This window comes from Muntiacus reevesi, chromosome 5, assembly GCF_963930625.1.
Source record: "Muntiacus reevesi chromosome 5, mMunRee1.1, whole genome shotgun sequence".
NCBI lineage: Eukaryota > Metazoa > Chordata > Mammalia > Artiodactyla > Cervidae > Muntiacus > Muntiacus reevesi.
The window spans coordinates 40232293-40253313 of NC_089253.1; the positions used below are offsets into that span (position 1 = coordinate 40232293).

At 58.3% G+C, this 21021-nt stretch overlaps 2 protein-coding genes across 2 annotated transcripts in view; one reads left to right on the forward strand and one right to left on the reverse strand.

Annotated features, from left to right (window-relative positions):
- MACROD1 (mono-ADP ribosylhydrolase 1) overlaps window positions 1–21021 on the reverse strand; it is a 152592-nt gene that overhangs the window by 93764 nt on the left and 37807 nt on the right. The gene's annotated exons all lie outside the window — the stretch shown is intronic.
- Window positions 14799–16842, forward strand: FLRT1 (fibronectin leucine rich transmembrane protein 1). Its single transcript, XM_065937636.1, has one exon. The coding sequence runs from the start codon at window positions 14799–14801 to the stop codon at window positions 16812–16814; it is 2016 nt and encodes a 671-aa protein (XP_065793708.1). The 3' UTR covers window positions 16815–16842.

Genomic DNA, 21021 nt, shown 5'->3' on the forward strand with positions numbered 1-21021 from the left:
CACTCTGCGGTGGGGGAGAAGGGACAGGCCCTGTGGATGCCTGTCCTTGTGGGAGGAAGTCGGCAGCCATGGAACAAACTCCAGCTTTGAGCCACAAAGAGCCTTTTTCATCTCTGAAGGTCGCATACAGATGTTGACCTCAGCCTGGAAGTCTGAAATGAAAGAACACTCTGGGTCTGCTAGCTCACGCCAGCTTTGACCTGCTTACAAAGATCTAAACTCTGCCCTCTCTGCCACGGGGCAGCTCTGCCCAGGGACGGGTGCTGGCATGTTGTTCATTTAGAACGCCACTTGGCTAAGTCACCGGCCATAAAGCCCACCTGGGTTTCCAGCAGCACATACAGGCGTCTGATTAATGACACACACATAAAAATCCATCCCAAAGAGTCATAGGTTGGAAAGAAGCAGGAGGGCTAATTGCTAATATAGGAATTAATATTAGTGCGTTCCAAACTTCAAGGCATGTGGGAGCTTGTAAAGTTGAAGAGCGTTTCCACTTCAGGCAGAGGCCTGAGGTCCAAAGGTACGGCAGCGACCCTGAAAGGTGGATGGGGGAACTGTGGCCACACCCACCCCACTCCAGCTTGCCACTGAACCCAGGTGACTATCATGACATGGGAGTCTAGAGGACTCCTGAACCACAGCATGGTGTCACCTTCCCCAGAAAGCCCTCTGTGACCCAGGTACTTGCCCTTCATACCCATGTTGGGCAAGGAGTGGCATTGACTCTGCCAGCGCCCCTTGTGTTTCTCACACTGTGACCTGCTGCAAACCAGTGACCTCCCTCATGGGACCGCGCGCTCCTAGGGGACAGGGGCTCTTCTTTGGGTCCATGCATCCTGCCCAGTGGTGGGTCTCAATACATGCTTGCCAGATGGATGGATGAATGGATGGATGTAGAGATGGAAAGGAAAGGAAATTTCATAAAGGAAATCAGTCCTGAATATTCATTGGAAGGACTGATGCTGACGCTGAAACTCCAATACTTTGGCCACCTGATGCAAAGAACTGACTCATTGGAAAAGACCCTGATGCTGGGAAAGACTGAAGGCAGGAGGAGAAGGGGATGACAGAGGATGAGATGGTTGGATGGCATCACCGACTCAATGGACATGAGTTTGAATAAGCTCCAGGAGTTGGTGATGGACAGGGAAGCCTGGTGTGCTGCAGTCCATGGGGTCGCAAGGAGTCAGACATGACTGAGTGACTGAACTGAACCGAGAGATGGAAAAATGGATGACGGATGGAAAGATGGGCAAGTAGATGGATGAGTGGAGAAACAGTGGGTGGGAGAGAGCTGTACAGATGGATGGATGGAGAGATGGAAAGCTGGATAGGTGGATGGAAAGATGGAAAGACAGATGGTTAATGGATGGATGGAAAGACAGATGAACTGATGAATAATGGCATGAGAGGGACTCAGGAGAAGCCCAAGGTCTCTAGGTGGGTGGGCCTAAGGGCCCAGCTCATTGTGTTTCTGTTGCACCGAGACTTAGTGTCGGGCAGGGAGAAGGGAACTGGCCCAAAGTTCAAGTTCCTGGCTGTCATGCAAGTCATACAGACTTAGACAAGTCCCCCCTTCTCAGCGTCACTGCATCTGCACAGTGGGGATGGTCCTCCCCTGCCCCACCAGCTGTGCAGGGTTGGCCCCAGGCTCAGGGGAGACGGTAAAGCAGAAATGACCTGGAAAAGGATAAGGGACATCGTCCCCTTGTAAACGGCATATAGGTACAAGCAGATGGATCTGGCCAAGATGGAGAGAGTGCTGTAGAGACGTGGGATCATGCACTTGGCTTTCTTTCCCCCTTTCATATTTCTTTTACTACAGTTATGATGTTGTTATTTATAACAAAAACTAAAATGGTGTGAGCATCTCAAGTACTTGTCGATGAAGCTTTTATTGTATTGACCCAAAAAATGGTTCTTTGGCACCAGAATGCAAGGACCAGACCTATGGGAAGGAGGGACGGCTGAGGCGAGGAGGGTGAGCAGAGGCTGTCATGTGATCGAAGTACGCACAGTTGGTCAAGGGGTGGGCTCCCGCTTACTGAGGCCCCGAGACCGTGCAGATTCACTGTGTCCTTGGTCGGCTTGACTGGCCGCAGGGAAGTCCACGTACACCGCTGACCTGGCTTGCACTGCGTGTGCTAGGTTTCCTCGATCAGCAGCGTGCCCACTGGGGACTGCACAGCCTGATGGGAGGTGTACGCCAGGAGGGCTTGTTTAGGATGTATTCCTGGGCCCAGCGCATGCAGGTGGCTGCAATCGTCGTTACCACGCACTACACGTGGAAACAAAGCGCTCTCACCGCGCAAGCACCGCGTCCAGGCTGCCCTCTGCACACACCCTCCCTGACCCTCGAGAGGCACCCACCACCCAGAAGCACTCAAGGAGCCCACATCCTCAGTGGGGCCTGGGCCAGGCACTGCTGCTCGGCTCCCAGAAGGACCACACACAGGGACAGGGGAGGCAGGGAGAAGGGACCCCGAATGCACGGGGCTGGACAGGCTCGCTGAGAGCCTTGCTTGGGCTCTTGATTTTCTCAGTGAGAAAGTGGGCAGTTGGCTGGGTGCATTTATTAAGGACCTACTGTGTGCAAGGCACTGACTCAGGCGCTGGGAGATCAGCCTCCGATGAGCAGATGTGGTCTCTTCCTTGAACCAGGAAGATAATTCCTTGGAAGACATGATGTCATTGCCATCATGGTTTGTTCAACCCCGTAGGCAGAGAGGAGGTGAGGGGTGATGGTGGACGGACTCTTGCAGAAAGGGGAGCAGCATGAAGAGAGGCGGGGGCCAGCTCAGGGAGTTAGGGGAGGTGGCGTGGTGGAGGCCAGGGGGCCAGGCCTTGGAGGGCCTTGGAGGCTGCCATGGCAGTGTTGCCTTTATCCCAAGGGCTCTGGGAAGGGTCTGAGCCAGCCGAACGGAGCTGCCTTCCTGGGTTCGTAATTTCGAGAGCAGAGCTCTGTCGTGGGGGGATCAGCCGGCCATGGCTGGCTGGAGGCTCTGGGTCCACAGGACGCTGTCACCACCCTCTCTAAATACGGAGGCCCAGCCACCTCTGCTCCCACCCCCCAGGTAGAAAACAATCTCCTCACCCCGGCCAGGGAGACGGATGACCTCATTGGACTCTTTCCATCTCTCGCTTTCATAGAGAAATTACAATTTATAATTGGATGAAATCACGCGGGTGTAATAGCAATAAGAGCCGGGCTGGAGCCCAGCAGTCACCATTACGTGGGGACTTTGTCCTCACCTTCCCTCCTGTCCAGCCCCCACCCGACCCCTTGCCAGGGGGCTGCCCCCCACCTGCCTGCTCACACCTCGAGTATTTACCAGATCCTGGCCATCGGGGGTGATGTCCCATGGGTTCTTAAACCTCGCTGTTTCCTAACCCTCCTTGCTCTTGGGGAAGCTTGTCCCACGGCCTCTCCACTTCTCCCGTCCACCCATCAGCCTCTGCCCGCCCTCCACCTGGCCAGCACCTGCCCCTCTTCCATATGGAGTCCCTGCCAGGTGGGGTGCCTGGTGAGTGCCCCCCAGTCTGGGCTCTAGACATGCACCCCAAATATCCTGGTTTTCATTTGCAACAGCCCCAGACAACACGCGTTTCTCAAATCAGCCACCTTCGGCCCTACAAAGGCAAGTGCCCAGATGCAGCCGAGCCCATCTGGATCCGATTTCAAACCAGAGCTAGCGCTCTCAGATGTGTAATAAAAGCCCTCTTCCAAAGAGGGGCTCCTGCAGGGGGAATACGGACACCGGGGCAGCGTGGGCCTTCAGCACACCACGCTAATGAGAGGCGATCCGGTCAGCTCGGGGTCGTTTGGGATCTGGGGGAGCAGCCGGCCCTGCCCCCAGTTCTCCATGGAAGGGGAAGGCAGCCGCGGAGGGCAGCTGGGTGTGCAGCACGGAGCCGGCCTCAGAGGGAGGCCAGGAGGCCGGCTCTTCTAGTTCCGTGACGCTCCCGCTTTCCACGGCGGGGAAACGCAGCGCTTGTTCTGGAAGCCGAGGCCGTGAAGGCCCAGTTGGATCCTCTGAATGACATTTAGCAAGAGGAGCAGGTGCTGGGGGAAGCAGAGCCAGCGCTGGGCCAGGCGGATGGCCCCTGCATGGCCAGGAGCTCACGGAACCTCATTTTTTCTCTTCCTAGTCCTCCCACCCCGGCTCCCCCCAGGAAAAGGGAAAGCCAGGGAACTGCCAGGAAGGGTGCTCTGCGCGGCCAGCTGTTTGTTATCTGGGTTTGAAAAGAGAAGGGAGATGGCAGAGAATAATCCCAGCCTTCTCCCGGATCACGAATCACGGGAAGGTGGCGTTCAAGAAAACAGACTCCGGAGGGCTGGGGGGAGTGGCGGCCTGTCCCTGTGCATTTCCCAATTTCCCTGGGCTTAATCACGTGCATTGTCTTTTGGCAGGTGAGGAGGCAGGGAGTGGGTGAGGAGGACTCCCTGGTGGACATCTGAGAAGGGGCTGAAAGCAGGAATAACCCGTCCCCGCACCTCCCAAGCAAGGAAACCTTTCTACAAACAGGAGCGGCCAAGCAGGACTGAGTGGCCCCCCAGCCCCCCACCAAACCTCTTCCCAGAGAGGGGGCATGTGAGGCCTGACAGCTCAGCGGTGCATGTCAGCAGCTGCAGCCCCGCGGTGAACATCTGAACTCCTCAGCGGGGTAATGGACCCCCTCCTTTCCCCCCGGAGACACAGCCTGAGTGGCAGCAACACCGATCCTTTGGAGAGTGGCTCCCTCTCAGCTCTGTCACGCAAGAACGCTCTCTGCACCACAGCCCATTCTGCCAAGTGACTTAAAGGGATTAAAAAAAAAAAAACTTGGTTAAGAAAAAGGGGTAAAAGCCACGCAGAAGCCTTTCAGAAGAGGTGGCAGCCAACAGACAAAAGGGCGAAAGTTGAAAGGGGGCAGCGAGGCCACCCTCCCTGGGACGGGCGCCGGGCCCTAGGGCATGCCTGGGGAGCAGGGGCCCGGAACACCCTCAGGCCGCACACGGGAGCCCCGGGACTGCGGGGGGCGCCCCCGCAGGCCCCTCGCCCGAGCCCCTCACTCCAGGAGGAGAAGCCGGCAGTGTCTGCGGCCTGGGGTGTGACGAGACGCTGCTCCCGACTCGCGGCCACATCTGAATGTGAGGAGCCCGGCAGAGCGAAGTGCAGGGTCTCCTCCCTGAGCCCCGGGCGCCCCCCAGCACCACCCAACACCCCAGGCCTGTGACCCGCACCACGGGTGCCAAGGCTGGTGGGCTGGGATGTAAGCGTGGCCCAGGCCCACCTTGACGGAAACGCAGCATCCAGGGCGGCGGGCTCCCAGGCTGCAGCGAAGGAGGTAAGGCGGGTGCAGATGGGCTCCGGGGGCCCAGGAAGGCCCAGGGGGTCCTTGTGCCGGAGAGGGCACCAGCCGACTGGGGCCTGTCCTCTTCGGGCTGGGTCGGGGGTCTGAAGTTCCACTCCACCCACCCCGCACGTGCAGCTGAAGCAACTCGTGGCACCCGCTTGCCGGGGCAGCGGTCACTGGCTCGCTGGTGGCCCCTGTGTTGGGGTTCTGCCCCAGGGCAGGTGGGTCCAGGGTGTAAGGCAGTGACCTCTCCTGGAGTGAACGCCTGCCCCTGGGGAGAGGCCCCGCTTTGAACCCTTCTGAGTTCTGATCAGAGGGGGTGGCTGTGAGGCCTTGGAGAGGCTGGGGTTTTGGTGACCTAGCCGCGGGCCATGGCACCTGCTGCCCTCCAACTGGAGAGGGTCCCCAAGTCCCCTCCATCCAGGCCTTGCCCTGCCCTGGCCAAGAGGCCCCGGGGGGGGTTGACCCAGGGTTCTGCACCTGCTGGCCCTTAGGCATCCTCTGCTCTGGCCTCTAGTTTGAGCCCTTTTGTTGGTGAGAGAGGCTTGACGCGGCCCAGAGACAGGAGTCAGTGCCCTAAGGTCACACAGCAGACGGTGAGCATCGCTCCCTGGCGGCCCCAGTTTGGCCGGGAAGCATAGGGGGCGGGGCCCACTCCTTCTGGCTTCTCAGAGGCCCAGGGGCGGGTTCTTGCCTCCCCAAACACAAATCCCAGGCAACCTCTCTCAGCGCAGCACCCTGGGCAGGGCAGGGAAGCCCCAATTCATTACCAAGATGGAAAATGACACTTCCCCGCGCTCTTCCCCAGGAGAGGGGCTGATTTATGACCGCGCCGGGGCCGGGGACATTCGTCAGCGCCGCTCCGTGCGCACGCCGTCTGCGGGGGCATTAATAGCCGTGTTATTAGCCACCAGCGTGAAAGATGCCCTGCGGATCGGTTATTTGCTGTTATTTATTATAAAGGCACGCCAGCCCGGCAGCAGGGCGCAAGGCGTCGTGAGCTCGCTGGAGCCTGAGCTCGGCCCCTGCCCAGCCGGCCTCCTGTCCCCCATCACAACTCACTGCCCCATCACTGGTCCCTATTTGCCTCCCATCCCCTAGGAGAGACCAGGGGGTAGTTCCTGGGGCCGAGGCCAAGCCAGAGGCGGGCAGCAGCAGGCCTGTACCCCATCTCCTCTGAGCTGGGCTCCGCCTCTGCTGAGCTTTGCTCCATCCCACGACAGGACAGCAAAGACCAACCTACTGGGCTGTGGGGCCAGACAGAGGTTGGTTGGAGCTGGGAGCAGTGTGACCTTGGGGATGTCTCTTCCCCTCCCTGAGCGTGCTCTCCTTTGTGCAGTGAGGCCACAGACTCCACAGGGCTGTGACAAGCTGGAAGGAAGAGTAGTTTGTGCAAGGCTTTGCCAGCTACTGCTACCCATGGGCCTGATCCCAGAGGGCTAGAGGGGTGGCCCTAGTGCGGAAGGCAGCCCCCATTAGGCCCTGCTTGAGCACTGTCCACCATCATCCATTCCATGCGAACACAATGGGCTTGAGAGTTCCATGTCCGAGCCAGAGGTTTATAGGCAATGGAGAAGGCTGTCCACGGTTGCTAGAGGGTTCTCTCTGCCCTGGAGCCACCCCTCCTCCTCTCTGGGACTCAGTTTTTCCAAGGTTCTCTACCTCCCCGAATCCAGAGTCCTGAGGGTGAGTTCCACCCTTGTGTACATCTGTAGGCGTGGGGGGCGCATCTCTAAGAAAGTGGGGCCAGCCTCTACACCTGAAAGCAAACCTGCAGCCGGACAGGCCCAGGGTGCCACCTCATGTCAGAGGAGACGGGAGGACACATCCAGGGATTTTTCCCTAGGCTTGCCTCCTCGGCCTAGGGTGGCCGCACTGGGCGGCTGAAAGGGGCAGGTAAGACACCTGGGAAAGGAAGCCCTGAGTTTGTGTCCAGCTCTTCCACCACCTACTGCACAGCTGGACCCGCCCCTTTGCCCCTCTGGGCGGCTGTGGTGAGGGTGTGCTAAGTCACTTCCGTCGTGTCTACCTCTTTGTGGCCCTATAGACTGCAGCCCACCAGGCTCCTCTGTCCATGGGATTCTCTAGGAAAGAATACTGGAGTGAGTTGCCATGCCCTCCGCCAGGGAATCTTCCTGTCCCAGGGATGGAGCCCGCGTCTCTTATGTCTCCTGCATTGGCAGGCGGGTTCTTTACCCCTAGTACCACCTGGGAAGCTGGGGTGAGAGCATCTGTCCATTATTACCTCCCAGGGTTGGGGGACTGACAGTGGGCTAGCCTCTCCCATCTCTCCCACTGCCCTATCCTGCATTTCAGATTCTGGGGCTTCCCTTTGGCATCCCCATTCATTCATTGAACAGGTGTTTATGAACACTCCAGCGCCAGGCTGTATACTCACTAGGCCAATGGACAAGATGGAACATATCCTGACTTAGGAATTTACGCCATAGTGGGAGGGGTTGATGGTCTACTTGTGGCAAACGAGTGGGGCAGGGGAGGGATCTCCCTGAGAACAGAGCCTACATGTGGGGGATCCCACCCACCTCCTAGGGGAGGCCCCATCCCCACCCAAGCCTCTGCCTTATTATCAGTAAACATCACCCTTCCCAGTCTTCCCAGGTCATCCAGCTCCTTTCCCGGCCCCTGGCTGTCAGGATCCCACTGGCTGCTGAGAAACTCAGCAGTGCAGACCTAGGGCCCCTGCCCTGTTCTCTGGGCTGCCCCTCACCTCCCAGAAGGACAGGCTTCAGACCCCTTTCCTACCTTCTAAAAATCCCCTGACCTTTCCTTTTTTCCTTCCCCAAGGAATTATGCCTCAGTCTAAGCGGTTTTACTAAAAATGCACACAGACAGACAGAAATATTAGGTGCAGGAACATCTTATTAAATAATGCAGAGAAAGAAAGAAACAAAATTACACGTGTCTCCTTTCATCCCCCACCCCCTCCTGGCCCTGAATAGTTTAATATCGAATACTGTTATCAATATAATTAACCTCCTAAGACACAATTTTAAAGTCTTGTTTTTTAAAGCGGTTTGTATTCTCTGAAGTTCAGGACACCGCGCCGCCCCGCACCGCCCCATCGGCCCACGCGGCGAGGTGAACTCGAGGTACATTTTGAGTGGATTTGCATACCTGTCGGTAATCACCGTCAATGATAACAACTGATGCATAATGCATGTAGCATGAAATTAGAAAAATAATTAACTTTAGGTTTTAAAAGAATCCCACCCCTTCCCCCCACACATTACAGGTTCTCAGCTGGCACCGTTAGCCGAGGTCAGGGGCAAAGTTGTGCCATGCAGGGTCGGAAGGGCCTGGAGGTCGTGGGTTCCAGCCCCCTGCCTGAAGAAGGGGCCCCAGGTGGGCCTAGACCGGCCTGAGCAGGAGTGGCCCTGGTGCTCTTTGTGCACAAGGGTGGGCTTGGAACAGTCCCGAGTTCCCCTTCTGCCCACACTTCACGTGTCCTCCATCCAGGGCAGGCCCTCTGGTTCAGTAGTTTATCCTCACAAGAACCCAGGGCAGTTTGTGGTCCCATTTTACAGATGAAGGCCTGAGACCCAAGGCCTGTGGGGCCTGACTGAGCCCAGGCAGGGCCTCCTCAGGGAGAGGGTGGCCCCCCTGCCTCTAGGCCCTCCTTCCTCCATGATGCTTGCAGCTGAGCCCAGAGAGGGGGGTAGAAAAATGCAGGATCCCTCGTTAATTTATACTAAGGTTTGCTGAGGACGCATCACAGGTACGGGGGTGACGCTGCTCTGGTAGGGAGCCTCCCCAGCGGGGAGGTCACTGCTTCCTGCGGGGCAGGGGTCCTCCTGGAGCTGAGAAACTGCTTCCACTCCCAGTCTGCCCTGCCCACCTCCTCCTGCCTCGGGCCCTGCTCTGCCAGTAAGGACCCGAGGGCCTGGCAAGGTTTAGGGAAAACATGGTGAATTATTCTTGCTGAAGGGAGGGGCTGGGAGGGGGCACATGAAGTGGGAGGGTGAGGGGCTTCCTTCTGTCTGAGCTGTGGCCCCCTTGCCTCCCACCCCAGGGTCTGCCCTCCATCTCTCTGAAGCTCAGCCAAGACTGGAGGCAAACACCCTAAGTAGTCATAGGAGGACTGTGGGGTCCCTCCCAGAGCCAGGATGGGGCGGCCCTTCTTTCCAAACCCTCCGGGCCTGTGCCGGGCCCTCCACACAAGCCCTCCCTTGTCATCTTCCCAGAGGGCGGGGTTCTCAGCACCGGAGGCCCATAGAGCATTGCTGCAGATCACACAGCTGAGGTCCAAGGTCAGACTGCAACCTGGCCCTGGCGTCCCCTCCTGGTCTCTTGTCCACACACCTCCTTCTTGGGGTCAGGGCCACCTGGAACTCTCTGCTTCCTGAAGTGGGGAGGGAGACTGAGCCTGGCACTGTGGCAGACCCAGCCTCAGGACGTGCCCATGTGGACTGTCTTCACTGGTGAACAGGAAAGAACGCCAGGCTGGGAGGCAGGGGGCTTCCTATCCAGAGTTACCGCTCCCGCCTGGGACCCCCAGCTCCCTCCAGAAATGACCCCCCGCTGCTCAGTCCCCGAATGTGCTCATGTCTAACTGTGTCCCCTGCCAGGAACCCAGGTGCCGTCTCCCATCCAGCATGCCAGGGCCTGTGCCGGGCCTGGGGTCCTGCAGCTCCCCTGCCCACATGCTGCCTTCACACTGTGTCCCCAGGAAGACCCCCTAGAGGGTCCTGGGCCTCTGGCAGCCCAGGTTTCATGAGGTTTGGGAAACACAACAGGGCAGAGCACCAAGAACCCAGGGGTCTCCACCTGGGAGGCGCCTCCATCCACGTGGCAGGTGTTTACAGATGTTACTCTGCACCACTGGTCAAGTGGGTATGGGAGGCAGGGCCAGACACAACTCAGGGGAGGCTTAACGCAGCGGGTTTCCAAGCCGAGGCCTGGGGATGGGGGTGAGCGGAAGCTGACCTGGCGAGGCCTGAGTGGGGGAGGTGTGCTGGTGTTTAAGAAGCAGGAACAGCATGTGCAAAGGCCCAGAGGCAGCACAAGGGGGAGAGAGCAGGCTTGGAGTCAGTGCTTCCGCTCCAGCTTGCGGGGTGGGAAGGCAGGGCTGAGGCTGCACAGTGTGAGTCTGGGAGACCCAGCATCACGGCAGCAGACAGGAAGCCTGTGTCAGGAAGCAGCTTGGCCTACCTGCTCCCAGTCTACCTTGGAGCCCGGCAGGGGCAGGGGGACTGAAGAAGGGGCCTTGGGATCGCAGAGGAAAGAGACAGACACAGAGGCTACACCAGTGTGCCTGGGGCAGGCAGAGAATTATTGTTGTTGTTCAGTCGCTAGGTGGTGTCTGAACAACAGCTGCCACTCCACGGACTGCGGCATGCCAGGCTTCCCTGTCTCTCCGCATCTCCCGGAGTTTGCTCACACTCTTGGCAGCTTTTAAACTTCAGGCATCGGGACACACAGGCTGCACATCCGAGGGGGTACTTTGCATATACTGCCTCACTGAATGCTCACTAGTGAGCCCCCGTGTAAGAGGAACCTGACCCCATTTATAGATGTGGAAGCTAAAGCTTATAGAGGGCAGGTAACTTGCTCAAGATCTCACAGCCTGCAAGTGGCAGAGGCAGCACTCGAGCCGAGGTTTCTCTGTCCGGGACGGCAGGCGCTAGCAACTGATGGGAGGATGCCGAGAATGAAGCCCCAGGTCACCCCTGGGCTAGCGGAGGTCTGGATACCCCTAGTCGGAGCCGTCCCACTGCTCCCCTCCCCCACCTCCATTGCACGCCAAGGATCCTGCTGTCAGTCATGGGGCTGGCAGGTCGTAACTCACACCACGCTGAAGTCTGCGAGATTCTCGCAACGATGACAAGTGACCCCCGTAAAAGATGGGTGATCTACCGGGTTTAATTTGATGGCCACATAAACCGTCAGACACAGAACAAGGGAAGAAAGAGTCCTCGTGGCACCCGAGCGATTAAAGGGCTCCTCGGGCAAGGCATCTTCCTCCCCCTCCCAGGTCTCACCGTGCCTTCCTGGAGCCAGAGGGCTCAGCATCGGGAGGCCTTGGGGGAAGGGGGCGGCTGGGAGACTCGGCCAAGATGGATGAGGCCTGAAGACAGGGAAACAGAAAGGCCTTGGGTCCCTGCCTCCCAAATGCTTCTTGGTTATCCATCAGACATCCCTGAAAGGTGCAATTTAGACTCTATTATGATACCGGGGCCTCTGGAGGCTGAGGGCTGTGGCCATGAGCTGAGTGGGCAGGGGAACTGATGTTCATGCCAGAGAAAGCGGTCTGGCCTTGGCTTTAACAAGTCTGCTCCCTGCTCAGGGCACTGCTCCGGAATCCCTGAGCACCGGGGCCACCAGCATTCCTGAGTGCCAGAACTCAGCAGCTCACAGGTCAGGGAGGGTGCGCAGCTGCTGGCCAGATGCTGGGGACCTGGGCTCAGACTGACCGCTGAGACTGAGGCAAGGTAGCCTTGAGCAGGCCTGAGCCTTCCTGTCCCCAGCACCTACCTTGGACCTGCCTCTTGAGACAACTTCCAGGCTCCATGACCTTCACGGCTCTGGCCCCACGCCGAGAAGGGGACAGAGGTGCAGCTGGAAACCTGGGCTGGCTGTGACCTTGGATGGGTCCCTCACTTCTCTGGGCCTCAGCCTGTCTGCTCAGCTGTAAAGCGGGACCAAGGACTTGTGTGTATGTGACAGGTGGGCGCGGGTCCAAACATGTGCCTGTGAGGGGTCAGGCAGGACCTGGGTTAGCCCTGTCCAAACTCACCGAGGGCCGAGAGCACAGACCACCTCCAAATGCCTAGGGGCAGGGGCATGAGTGTGGTCAGGACCCACAGACCAGGGGCAACCTCCACAGGAGCATCAAGAGTGAGCAGGCAAATGTCCTCAGCCCCTCAGGCCAGCGGGGCGGCATGGAAGAGGCCCAGGGCCTCAGTCAGTCTCGCCAGTCCCCCTTCCGCCCTCAGGACCTCATCCCCTTCTGACTCCATGCGCAGACCTCAGGCACCCTCCCCCACTCTCACGTGCTTCCAGCTGGGTGTCCTCAGCGGGCCCTCACCTTGCCCTGGGTCCACCTCATGGACAAAGCTTCATTCCGCTAGCAAGCCGAGTAGAGTTAGTGCATTAGCCACGGGCAAAGTCCGAGCTCCCTCCAGAAGGCCTGGGAGCTGCCGGCAGCCTAGGCAAAGCCTCTCTAATGCAAACGGGGCATGCGTTGAGGGGGCAGCAGCGAGCGGGGCACAGGCATTCCTGCCTTTCTCAGCATTTCGGCCGGCTCCCTCTGTCCTTGGGTGGTCATAGGTGCCAAGTCACACCAGGCCTACACAGCCCACAGTCTCTGCCCTTGAGCACCTGAAATTCACTGGGGGACCTTAAAACACTGGTCACCGTAGATCCTGACCTGCAGCCCACAGAGACTGGCACCAGGTGGAGCACCACAAGTCAAGTGGTCAGGATCCTGCCCTAGGCTCTTCCTCACCACTCCTCGAGTGGCCCTACTTAACTTACATCTCCAGACCTCAGTGTTTCCATCTGTTAAATGGGAATAACCAGGGCCCTGACCTGACATTTGCTGGGAAGATTAAATGACTTAAATATTCATACAATTCTAGATGAGCTTTATTATAATGTGAGCTACTCTCCAACTAGAATAGAATCTCAAGTGGCTAGAACAGGGGTTGGCACATAGTAGGTGCTCAGTAAAGGTATGTTGAATGGCTGGATGGACAGATACATGGATGGATGGCTGAGGGGGTGGGTGGATGGATGGATGGATGGATGGATGGCTGGCTGAGTGGGTGGGTAGATGGATGGATAGGTGAGTGGTAGATAGATGTAGATGGATGGATGATAGATAGATGATAAATAGATGAGTGGATGGATGGATGTACAGATGGGTACATGGATAATTGTTGTTCAGTCACTAAGCTGTGTCTGACTCTTTGTGACCCATGGGCTGCAGCACACCAGGCTTCCCTGCTCTCCACTATATCCCAGAGTTTGCTCAAGAACATGGATAGATGGATGAGTGAATAGGTGGGTGGATGGATGGATGGACAGATGGATGGATGGAGCAGAGGAAAGCTCTATATGGCATCAGGAAGACCTCACAGAGGCGGAGACATTTAAGCATGGTCCCGAAGGGTGACGTGCAGTTTCCTGGACAGAGAGGAACGGAGAAGAACAGAAGCGAGAAGGATGCGCCACAGTTGAGAAATGGAGACTCGGGGTCCCTGGGGCGTGGGAGTGAGGTCCACACCGTCTCATTCAGTGAGTGGGTCCTGATCCTGCTCTGCATTCCAGGGCCACCCCCCCCCCCCCAGGCTGCGGCCTTGGCTCAGACCGCTCGAGGCCATCGTGTCTCACACTGAAAAGCTCCCATGAACCTGGAGTTATAAAGCAGATCTTTGCTGGCTGCACAAACACACCTTCCCCACTGAGGTTGAAAGATAATTTCTCTTTAATTGATTTTTTACCACCATGAACACTAAAGTAATATGAGAAAAAAAATCTACACTGCAATTTTTCCATTTGTGAAAACTGAAATTACACCTTGCAGACAGTTCCCTCGGAGTGTGGACCCCTCCCTCCCCTTATTGTGTTTCCTGACTTTAGATGCAAGAAAACAGATATATATATTTTTCAAAAGAGCTGAAAGTTTTGTGATTTGGGAAGGGGGCAAAGTGAGGAATAACTTCTCACATTACATGGAACGCGGTAGGGAGGGCACCTCTGCTAGAAAGGTATTTCTGTAAATACACGAGAAGGCGGTTCTGTTGACACCCGTTCTTCTGTCTATAAGATGCACAAGTGACAAACAGGACATGTTGTTTTAACACCAGACGATGAAGCTCCTCACTTTCCCCTGCTCGCCAGTGACGACGCTGGCAGATTCTTTTTGCAGGTTCTAGTGACGCCCCCCTGCCCCCACTTTGAGCTCACAGGCCTTGCGGAAATAAACTTTCCCTTCAGAGCCGGGTTCCGAGCCAGAGAGGGATGTGGGTTCCCCGTTCCATGAGAAATGGGGGCTCTAAAGCCATCCCACTGACACCGACCAGCCTTTCAGCATCAGCCATAAAGATGGGCTGAGTGTGGGGATCTTGAAAGAAAAGATCAAACCTGCAGCCTGGCTCCCACTAAATTAACCTCGTGCGTGGCCCAGGGTCAGAGTCCAGGAAGGCCAAAGCCAAGGCCACCTCTGTCTCCTTCACAGGCAGCATTTCTGAGAGGACATTAGCCAGATGTCCTTAGAGGCTGACCACAGCCCGAGCGAGCACCCGATAGGCAAACTTGGCGTTCAGAAGGGCCAGGGGGCGTGCACCTCGAGGCCTGACCTCTGCCCTGCAGCCGCGCCTCCAGGGCAGGCTGGGTGGGCATCGGACCCGCTCTCACTGCACTTGTCTTGTGCTCCTTGCAGGTGTAGAGGCTGCAAGTCGGTGGGGGGGGGGGCCCAGCTCCGCCAGCCGTCCACCATGGTGGTGGCACACCCCACCGCTGCTGCCACTGCCACCGTCACGGCCACCGTCGTGATGACCACAGCCACCATGGACCTGCGGGACTGGCTTTTCCTCTGCTACGGGCTCATCGCCTTCCTGACGGAGGTCATCGACAGCACCACGTGCCCCTCCGTGTGCCGCTGCGACAACGGCTTCATCTACTGCAATGACCGGGGGCTCACGTCCATCCCCGCCGACATCCCTGATGACGCTACCACCCTCTACCTGCAGAACAACCAGATCAACAACGCCGGCATCCCCCAGGACCTCAAGACCAAGGTCAACGTGCAGGTCATCTACCTGTACGAGAACGACCTGGACGAGTTCCCCGTCAACCTGCCCCGCTCCCTGCGGGAGCTGCACCTGCAGGACAACAACGTGCGCACCATCGCCCGGGACTCGCTGGCCCGCATCCCGCTGCTGGAGAAGCTGCACCTGGACGACAACTCCGTGTCCACCGTCAGCATCGAGGAGGACGCCTTCGCCGACAGCAAGCAGCTCAAGCTGCTCTTCCTGAGCAGGAACCACCTGAGCAGCATTCCCTCGGGGCTGCCCCGCACGCTGGAGGAGCTGCGGCTGGACGACAACCGCATCTCCACCATCCCGCTGCACGCCTTCAAGGGCCTCAGCAGCCTGCGGCGCCTTGTGCTGGACGGCAACCTGCTGGCCAACCAGCGCATCGCCGATGACACCTTCAGCCGCCTGCAGAACCTGACTGAGCTTTCGCTGGTGCGCAACTCGCTGGCTGCCCCGCCCCTCAACCTGCCCAGCGCCCGCCTGCAGAAGCTCTACCTGCAGGACAACGCCATCAGCCACGTGCCCTACAACACGCTGGCCAAGATGCGCGAGCTGGAGCGCCTGGACCTGTCCAACAACAACCTGACCACGCTGCCCCGTGGCCTGTTCGACGACCTGGAGAACCTAGCCCAGTTGCTGCTCCGGAACAACCCTTGGTTCTGTGGCTGCAACCTCCTTTGGCTGCGGGACTGGGTGAAGGCGCGGGCGGCTGTGGTCAACGTGCGCGGTCTCATGTGCCAGGGCCCCGAGAAGGTCCGGGGCATGGCCATCAAGGACATCACCAGCGAGATGGATGAGTGCTTCGAGGCGGGAGCGCAGGGCGGCGCAGTCAACGCCGCCGCCAAGACCACGCATGCCAGTGACCACGCCTCTGTCACCACGCCCCAGGGCTCTCTCTTCACCCTCAAGGCCAAGAGGCCGGGGCTGCGCCTCCCTGACTCCAGCCTCGACTACCCCATGGCCACGGGCGATAGCGCCAAGACCCTGGCCATCCACGTGAAGCCCCTGACGGCGGACTCCATCCGCATCACGTGGAAGGCCACGCTGCCCGCCTCCTCCTTCCGGCTCAGCTGGCTGCGCCTGGGTCACAGCCCGGCCGTGGGCTCCATCACAGAGACCCTGGTGCAGGGCGACAAGACAGAGTACCTGCTGACGGCCCTGGAGCCCAAGTCCACCTACATCATCTGCATGGTCACCATGGAGAGCGGCAACGCCTATGTGGCCGACGAGACGCCTGTGTGCGCCAAGGCAGAGACGGCCGACAGCTCCGGCCCCACCACCACCCTCAACCAGGAGCAGAACGCCGACCCCATGGCGGGCCTGCCCCTGGCGGGCATCATCGGTGGCGCCGTGGCCCTCGTCTTCCTCTTCCTGGTCCTCGGGGCCATCTGCTGGTATGTGAACCGGGCCAGCGAGCTGCTGACCCGGGAGCGGGCCTACAACCGGGGCAGCCGGAAAAAGGACGACTATCTGGAGTCGGGGACCAAGAAGGATAACTCCATCTTGGAGATCCGCGGCCCCGGGCTGCAGATGCTGCCCATCAACCCTTACCGCGCCAAAGAGGAGTACGTGGTCCATACCATTTTCCCCTCCAACGGCAGCAGTCTCTGCAAGGGCACACACACCATCGGCTACGGCACCACGCGGGGCTATCGTGACGGGGGCATCCCCGACATAGACTACTCCTACACCTGAGGCAGCGCCCCTCCCCTGCCTCCCGGCGCGGCCTCCGCGGGGGGCTGTGACCAGCTGGCTGCCATCCAACGGGAACAAGGCAAAGAAACTCCACGCTGACTTTCCCGGAGGAAAGCAGAGTTTGGGGAGGGTAGACAGTTTCGTAGGACACAACGGTGGGGGAAAAAAAAATTTTTTTTTTTTTTAAAGAATAGAAGGCAGGAGGGAGGTTTGACGTTGCTGAAGACATAATTTATACCAAATTATGCCAGGTGGGGAGGGAAAGACTAAAAAGAATATGGCAGGAAGGGCTGGGTCAGGGCTTTTTTTTTTTCCCCTGAGCTGGAAAAGACTACCTGTGCGTCTCACACTCGGCGCAGGGCCATCACAGAGGAGCCGTTTCAGAAGCCGCCAGGCAGGAAGCCCTGCACACAGCCCTCGCGGCCGGCTGCTCGCTGGAGAGGACATGATGGAAGGTTTTTGGGCTTCTCACAAAGGAGAGGGGAAGAAAAGGATCTTTTGCTGTGGAGATATTGTCCCGAAATCTCTTCCCTGGCTCCTTCCATGCCATTTTCCCTTACAGATGGGCAGAAAAGAGTGCGTCTTTCATGGCACTCTCTGAACCACGGTGTAGTCGATTAAAAAGCAAACTTCCTTTTTCCTATACTGGAGTGCTCCTCAGTTCCACGCAGCATAGGATCGCGGGAGCGCCATGGAAGCTGTGGCTCTCCACAGCCACCTGGAGGTGCGTCTCCCGACCCGTCTGTCTATCTTGATGGGGTGTCTCTATATACAGACGGGCAGACAGAGTCACATATTCAGTCCTTACAGTTCTGCTCGGGTCAGTTCGTGCAATGTCCTGAGACAGTAGAGTCGCGAAGATGTTGCTTTCTCCTAGAAACCACTGAGTAAGTAGACTGTGCTGGGGACGGGAGCAGGGTGGGGGACAGTGCCGTTCCTAAAGGCAGAGGCATGTCTGTCCTGGCCGGGTGGCTGCAGAGGCCCTGGGCAAGCGGTGTTTTCAGCTCAGTCCTATCTCAGGGTGGCCGGGGCTGGGCCAAGCTCCTTTCTGAGGTCGAGAAGAGCTTTCTTTGACCGCCGGCGTCCTCATCTCTCTCCCCCTACACCTCCGATGCAGGCATATCAAGAGCTACTTTGTGTTCAATGCGCTTCCTCCAAGACAGGTAATTGGTGCAGGGACTTTTTTTTTTTTTAAATATCAGCTGATTAGACCTAATGGTTTCCATGGCTGCTCAAACAAAGCCCAGAAAAAGACATGACAATTCTCAGAAAAGCCCTATGAGACAGCAACCGAACCCGCCCCGCCCCCACCAAGAATATACAACACACTCAGCCGTGCCCACCCCTGGGTATCTGCTCTGGAGAAGGAAGGCCAGATCTCTCTAAAAATGCCAGCCTCCAAAAGGGTACTGACCAGAGCCCTCAGAAGAGGTTTTTTTTTTCCTCTCTCTGGAATCAATGCTGCCATCATTCATCAACTGACAGCGCTGTTTGGCGAGCCATGAGATTAAAACGATGATGAAATAATGACAGTGAATCTGGAAAGAAGAGAGAAGAGGGGCCTGGGGTTCTGATGTCCACGGCGTTCCAGCACTCGGGGAGCTGGGGGTCACTGTTTGTCAAGGTGCCAGCTGTCCTGCACCCAGGAAGGGCGATATCAAAAGGAGAGGCGCTGGCCTGAGGGCAGGGAAGATGAGAAGGGGTCCAGCCCCTGGCCGTGGCATTTTCAAAAGACCTCGGCTGCTCTGACAAAAGCCAAAGGCAGGAAGAGGAAGGCAAACAGCAGTCACAGGGCTGTGGTGACAGGCCCGGGGCCCAGCCTCTCGCCCGACATGAAAAGATGCTGCTGGCCCCTCGGCGAAGAGGCCGGGGTTGAAAGGAAAGGACACGACGGCCGCGTGAGTGAGGTGGACGAGAGGCGCGGCTCTCATCGCCGGCATCGCCGGGCGGGGTGTGCGGTCTCACAGAGCGGGGATCCTCGACCCCCAGCTTGACGGAGAGGCCGAGGGTCATCGACACGTTTCATTCTAGACTCGGGCTTTTTCCCTTTTCCCACCTGAAACGTTTTCTCCTACGATGCAGTCAGGAGACTAAAGCTTCCGAGCGTCAATCTCACATCTGGGTGAAGGTCGCCCTCCCTTCCCCTTCCCTGCGGCTCACGGAGGGGCAGGGGGCGCCCCCCCCAGCAGTGTCCAGGAGGAGAAGGGGCACTGGCCAGGGGTCAGAGGGTCAAGGTCTCTGCTGTTGCCCGAATGCCGCTTCTCCCTAAGGGCACCGCTCCAGTCTCTGGCCAGCGTGCCAGGAACCCTGGGTCCCAGCCTCCCCGCTGCCAGACCCCCACCCCAGCCACCAACGTGCCGGGTCCCCTGTTCTCCCTCTCATATGTCCTCCTTTCCCGAAGCCAAGTGAGAGGTCAGACCATCCCCTTAGAGGCTGGGTGGGAAGGCATTTGGGGAACCGCAGGAGGCCCTAGACAGCGAGGCTACGGGCATACCCGGCAGCTCTGAGAGCCTGCCTGTGCTAGCAGCGCCCTCCAAGCCAGGCCCGAGGGATGACCACCCTCCTCTTAGTAAAGCAGGCCCAGGCCCCCCGCGCCCACCCTGGCCTGAGGACGTATCAGCCTCCTCCCAGCTCTTGCACTAAGGGGCAGGGGCCCCACCTCACACTGAGGGGAAGCCAGGTCCTTGCTGCAGGGATCCTCCTGCTGGTGTTAAAGTGCTGGAGACAGTGCAGACTCAGCCCAGCCAGGCCCCACGGGCCTCCTCTCATCTTTTCTCAGCGTCCCAGCACCTCTCCAGAGCCCCTTCTAAGAACAAACCTCCAAATGTCATCTGTCTCATGGCCCCCCAGGCCAGGGATGGGGCCCTGAAGCCAGGTCCACTCTGAAACCCCATCCCCTCCTGGTCCAGGCCCCCCAAGCCAGCCAGGTAACCTAACGAGAAAGGGTGCGCCAGGGCACCCAGCCTCCCCCAGCCCCAAGAAGCACGTGAGGACACAGGGCCTGGGCCACCACTTCTGTCTAGAATCTCCCTCTTGTGGGCGGCCCACCTGACCTTTGCAGCCTCTTAACTAGCCAGAATAAACCTCCGTGGCCTCAGCGCTGATGAGTATATCTCGTGGTATTTAAGGCAGGTTTCAAGTTTAAAAAAAAAAAAAGCCCATGACACTTCTTTGGTTAAGTGGTTTACCCTTCGTGGTAATTAGATGTAGTGATTGGAATCTCTTTTCTATTACATGGCAATTTTCCTTTAAATTTCCCCTAAAAAAAAGGAAAGAGAGAAGGCAAGGAAAGCAGGCAGCGGGGCCAGGCGAGTCATTTGCATTTTGCGAATGAGGCCTCTTGTAAGCTCAGCTCAGGCGTGGGGCCCAACGTATGGAATGCTTAAGAGATTACTAAGAATAAAATCTATTAATTAGTCATACTCAATTCCGCAGACATGATGTGCATCAGAAGCTCCTTTTCTTCCCTCTTCCGGCGGCCTCCCGCGGAAGCCTCCATCTTCTCTAGGTCGGCTCCTGCGTCCTGGACCGCCTCCCTCTAACACGGCGGCTGCACGGCCAACCCGGGGGCCTCTGGGCTTCGGGGGCGGGAGCTGGGGCGCAGGCTCCTTCCGGCTTTGGGTGACACTGGCAGGGGAGGTGACGGCGGCTGGGGAGATGGCACGACTAGGGGGCCCAGGCTTCCGCTCCCCAAGTTCGAAGCCCACGCCCGCCTGTGCCTCTGCCGTCCTCAACGGGCACCAGGCTTGCCCCCGCCCCGAGTCCCCTTTGGGTCCTGGGAGCCCGACTGCCCCAGAAAGGAGCAGAGCATGGACAGGCAGGGAGGGTCTCCAGGGAGGGGCAGGGAGAGCCGGTTTTGTGAATCTACAGCCTCTGTTTCCCGTTCTGTAAAGCAGGGGTGGGCTGAGGCTGGGTCTGGCTCCACCCAGAAAAGCTGGGTGCACCATGGGCCGAAAAGAGGCACCTATGTCCCCCACCCCCGCCCCCACCTGCTGACTCTGGAAGGTTCTAAATACAGCAGGTGTTGGAGGCCCAGAGTGAAAGGGACTGGCCGCGTGAGGGGTCCTGGGGGTCTGAGGGGGCTGACCGGGGCCTCGAGAAGGGAAGGGGTGGCCGGGCAACGTGCCGAGACTGCGTCTGAGCCCCCTCCTTCACCCCCTCAGAGCTGCAGAGCGAGCGGAGGACACCGCCACCCCCTCCTCCAATG

What these genes read in the sequence shown, in the direction of transcription:
- FLRT1 (XM_065937636.1), top strand. Translation starts at nt 14,799, where the DNA reads ATGGTGGTGGCACACCCCACCGCTGCTGCCACTGCCACCGTCACGGCC.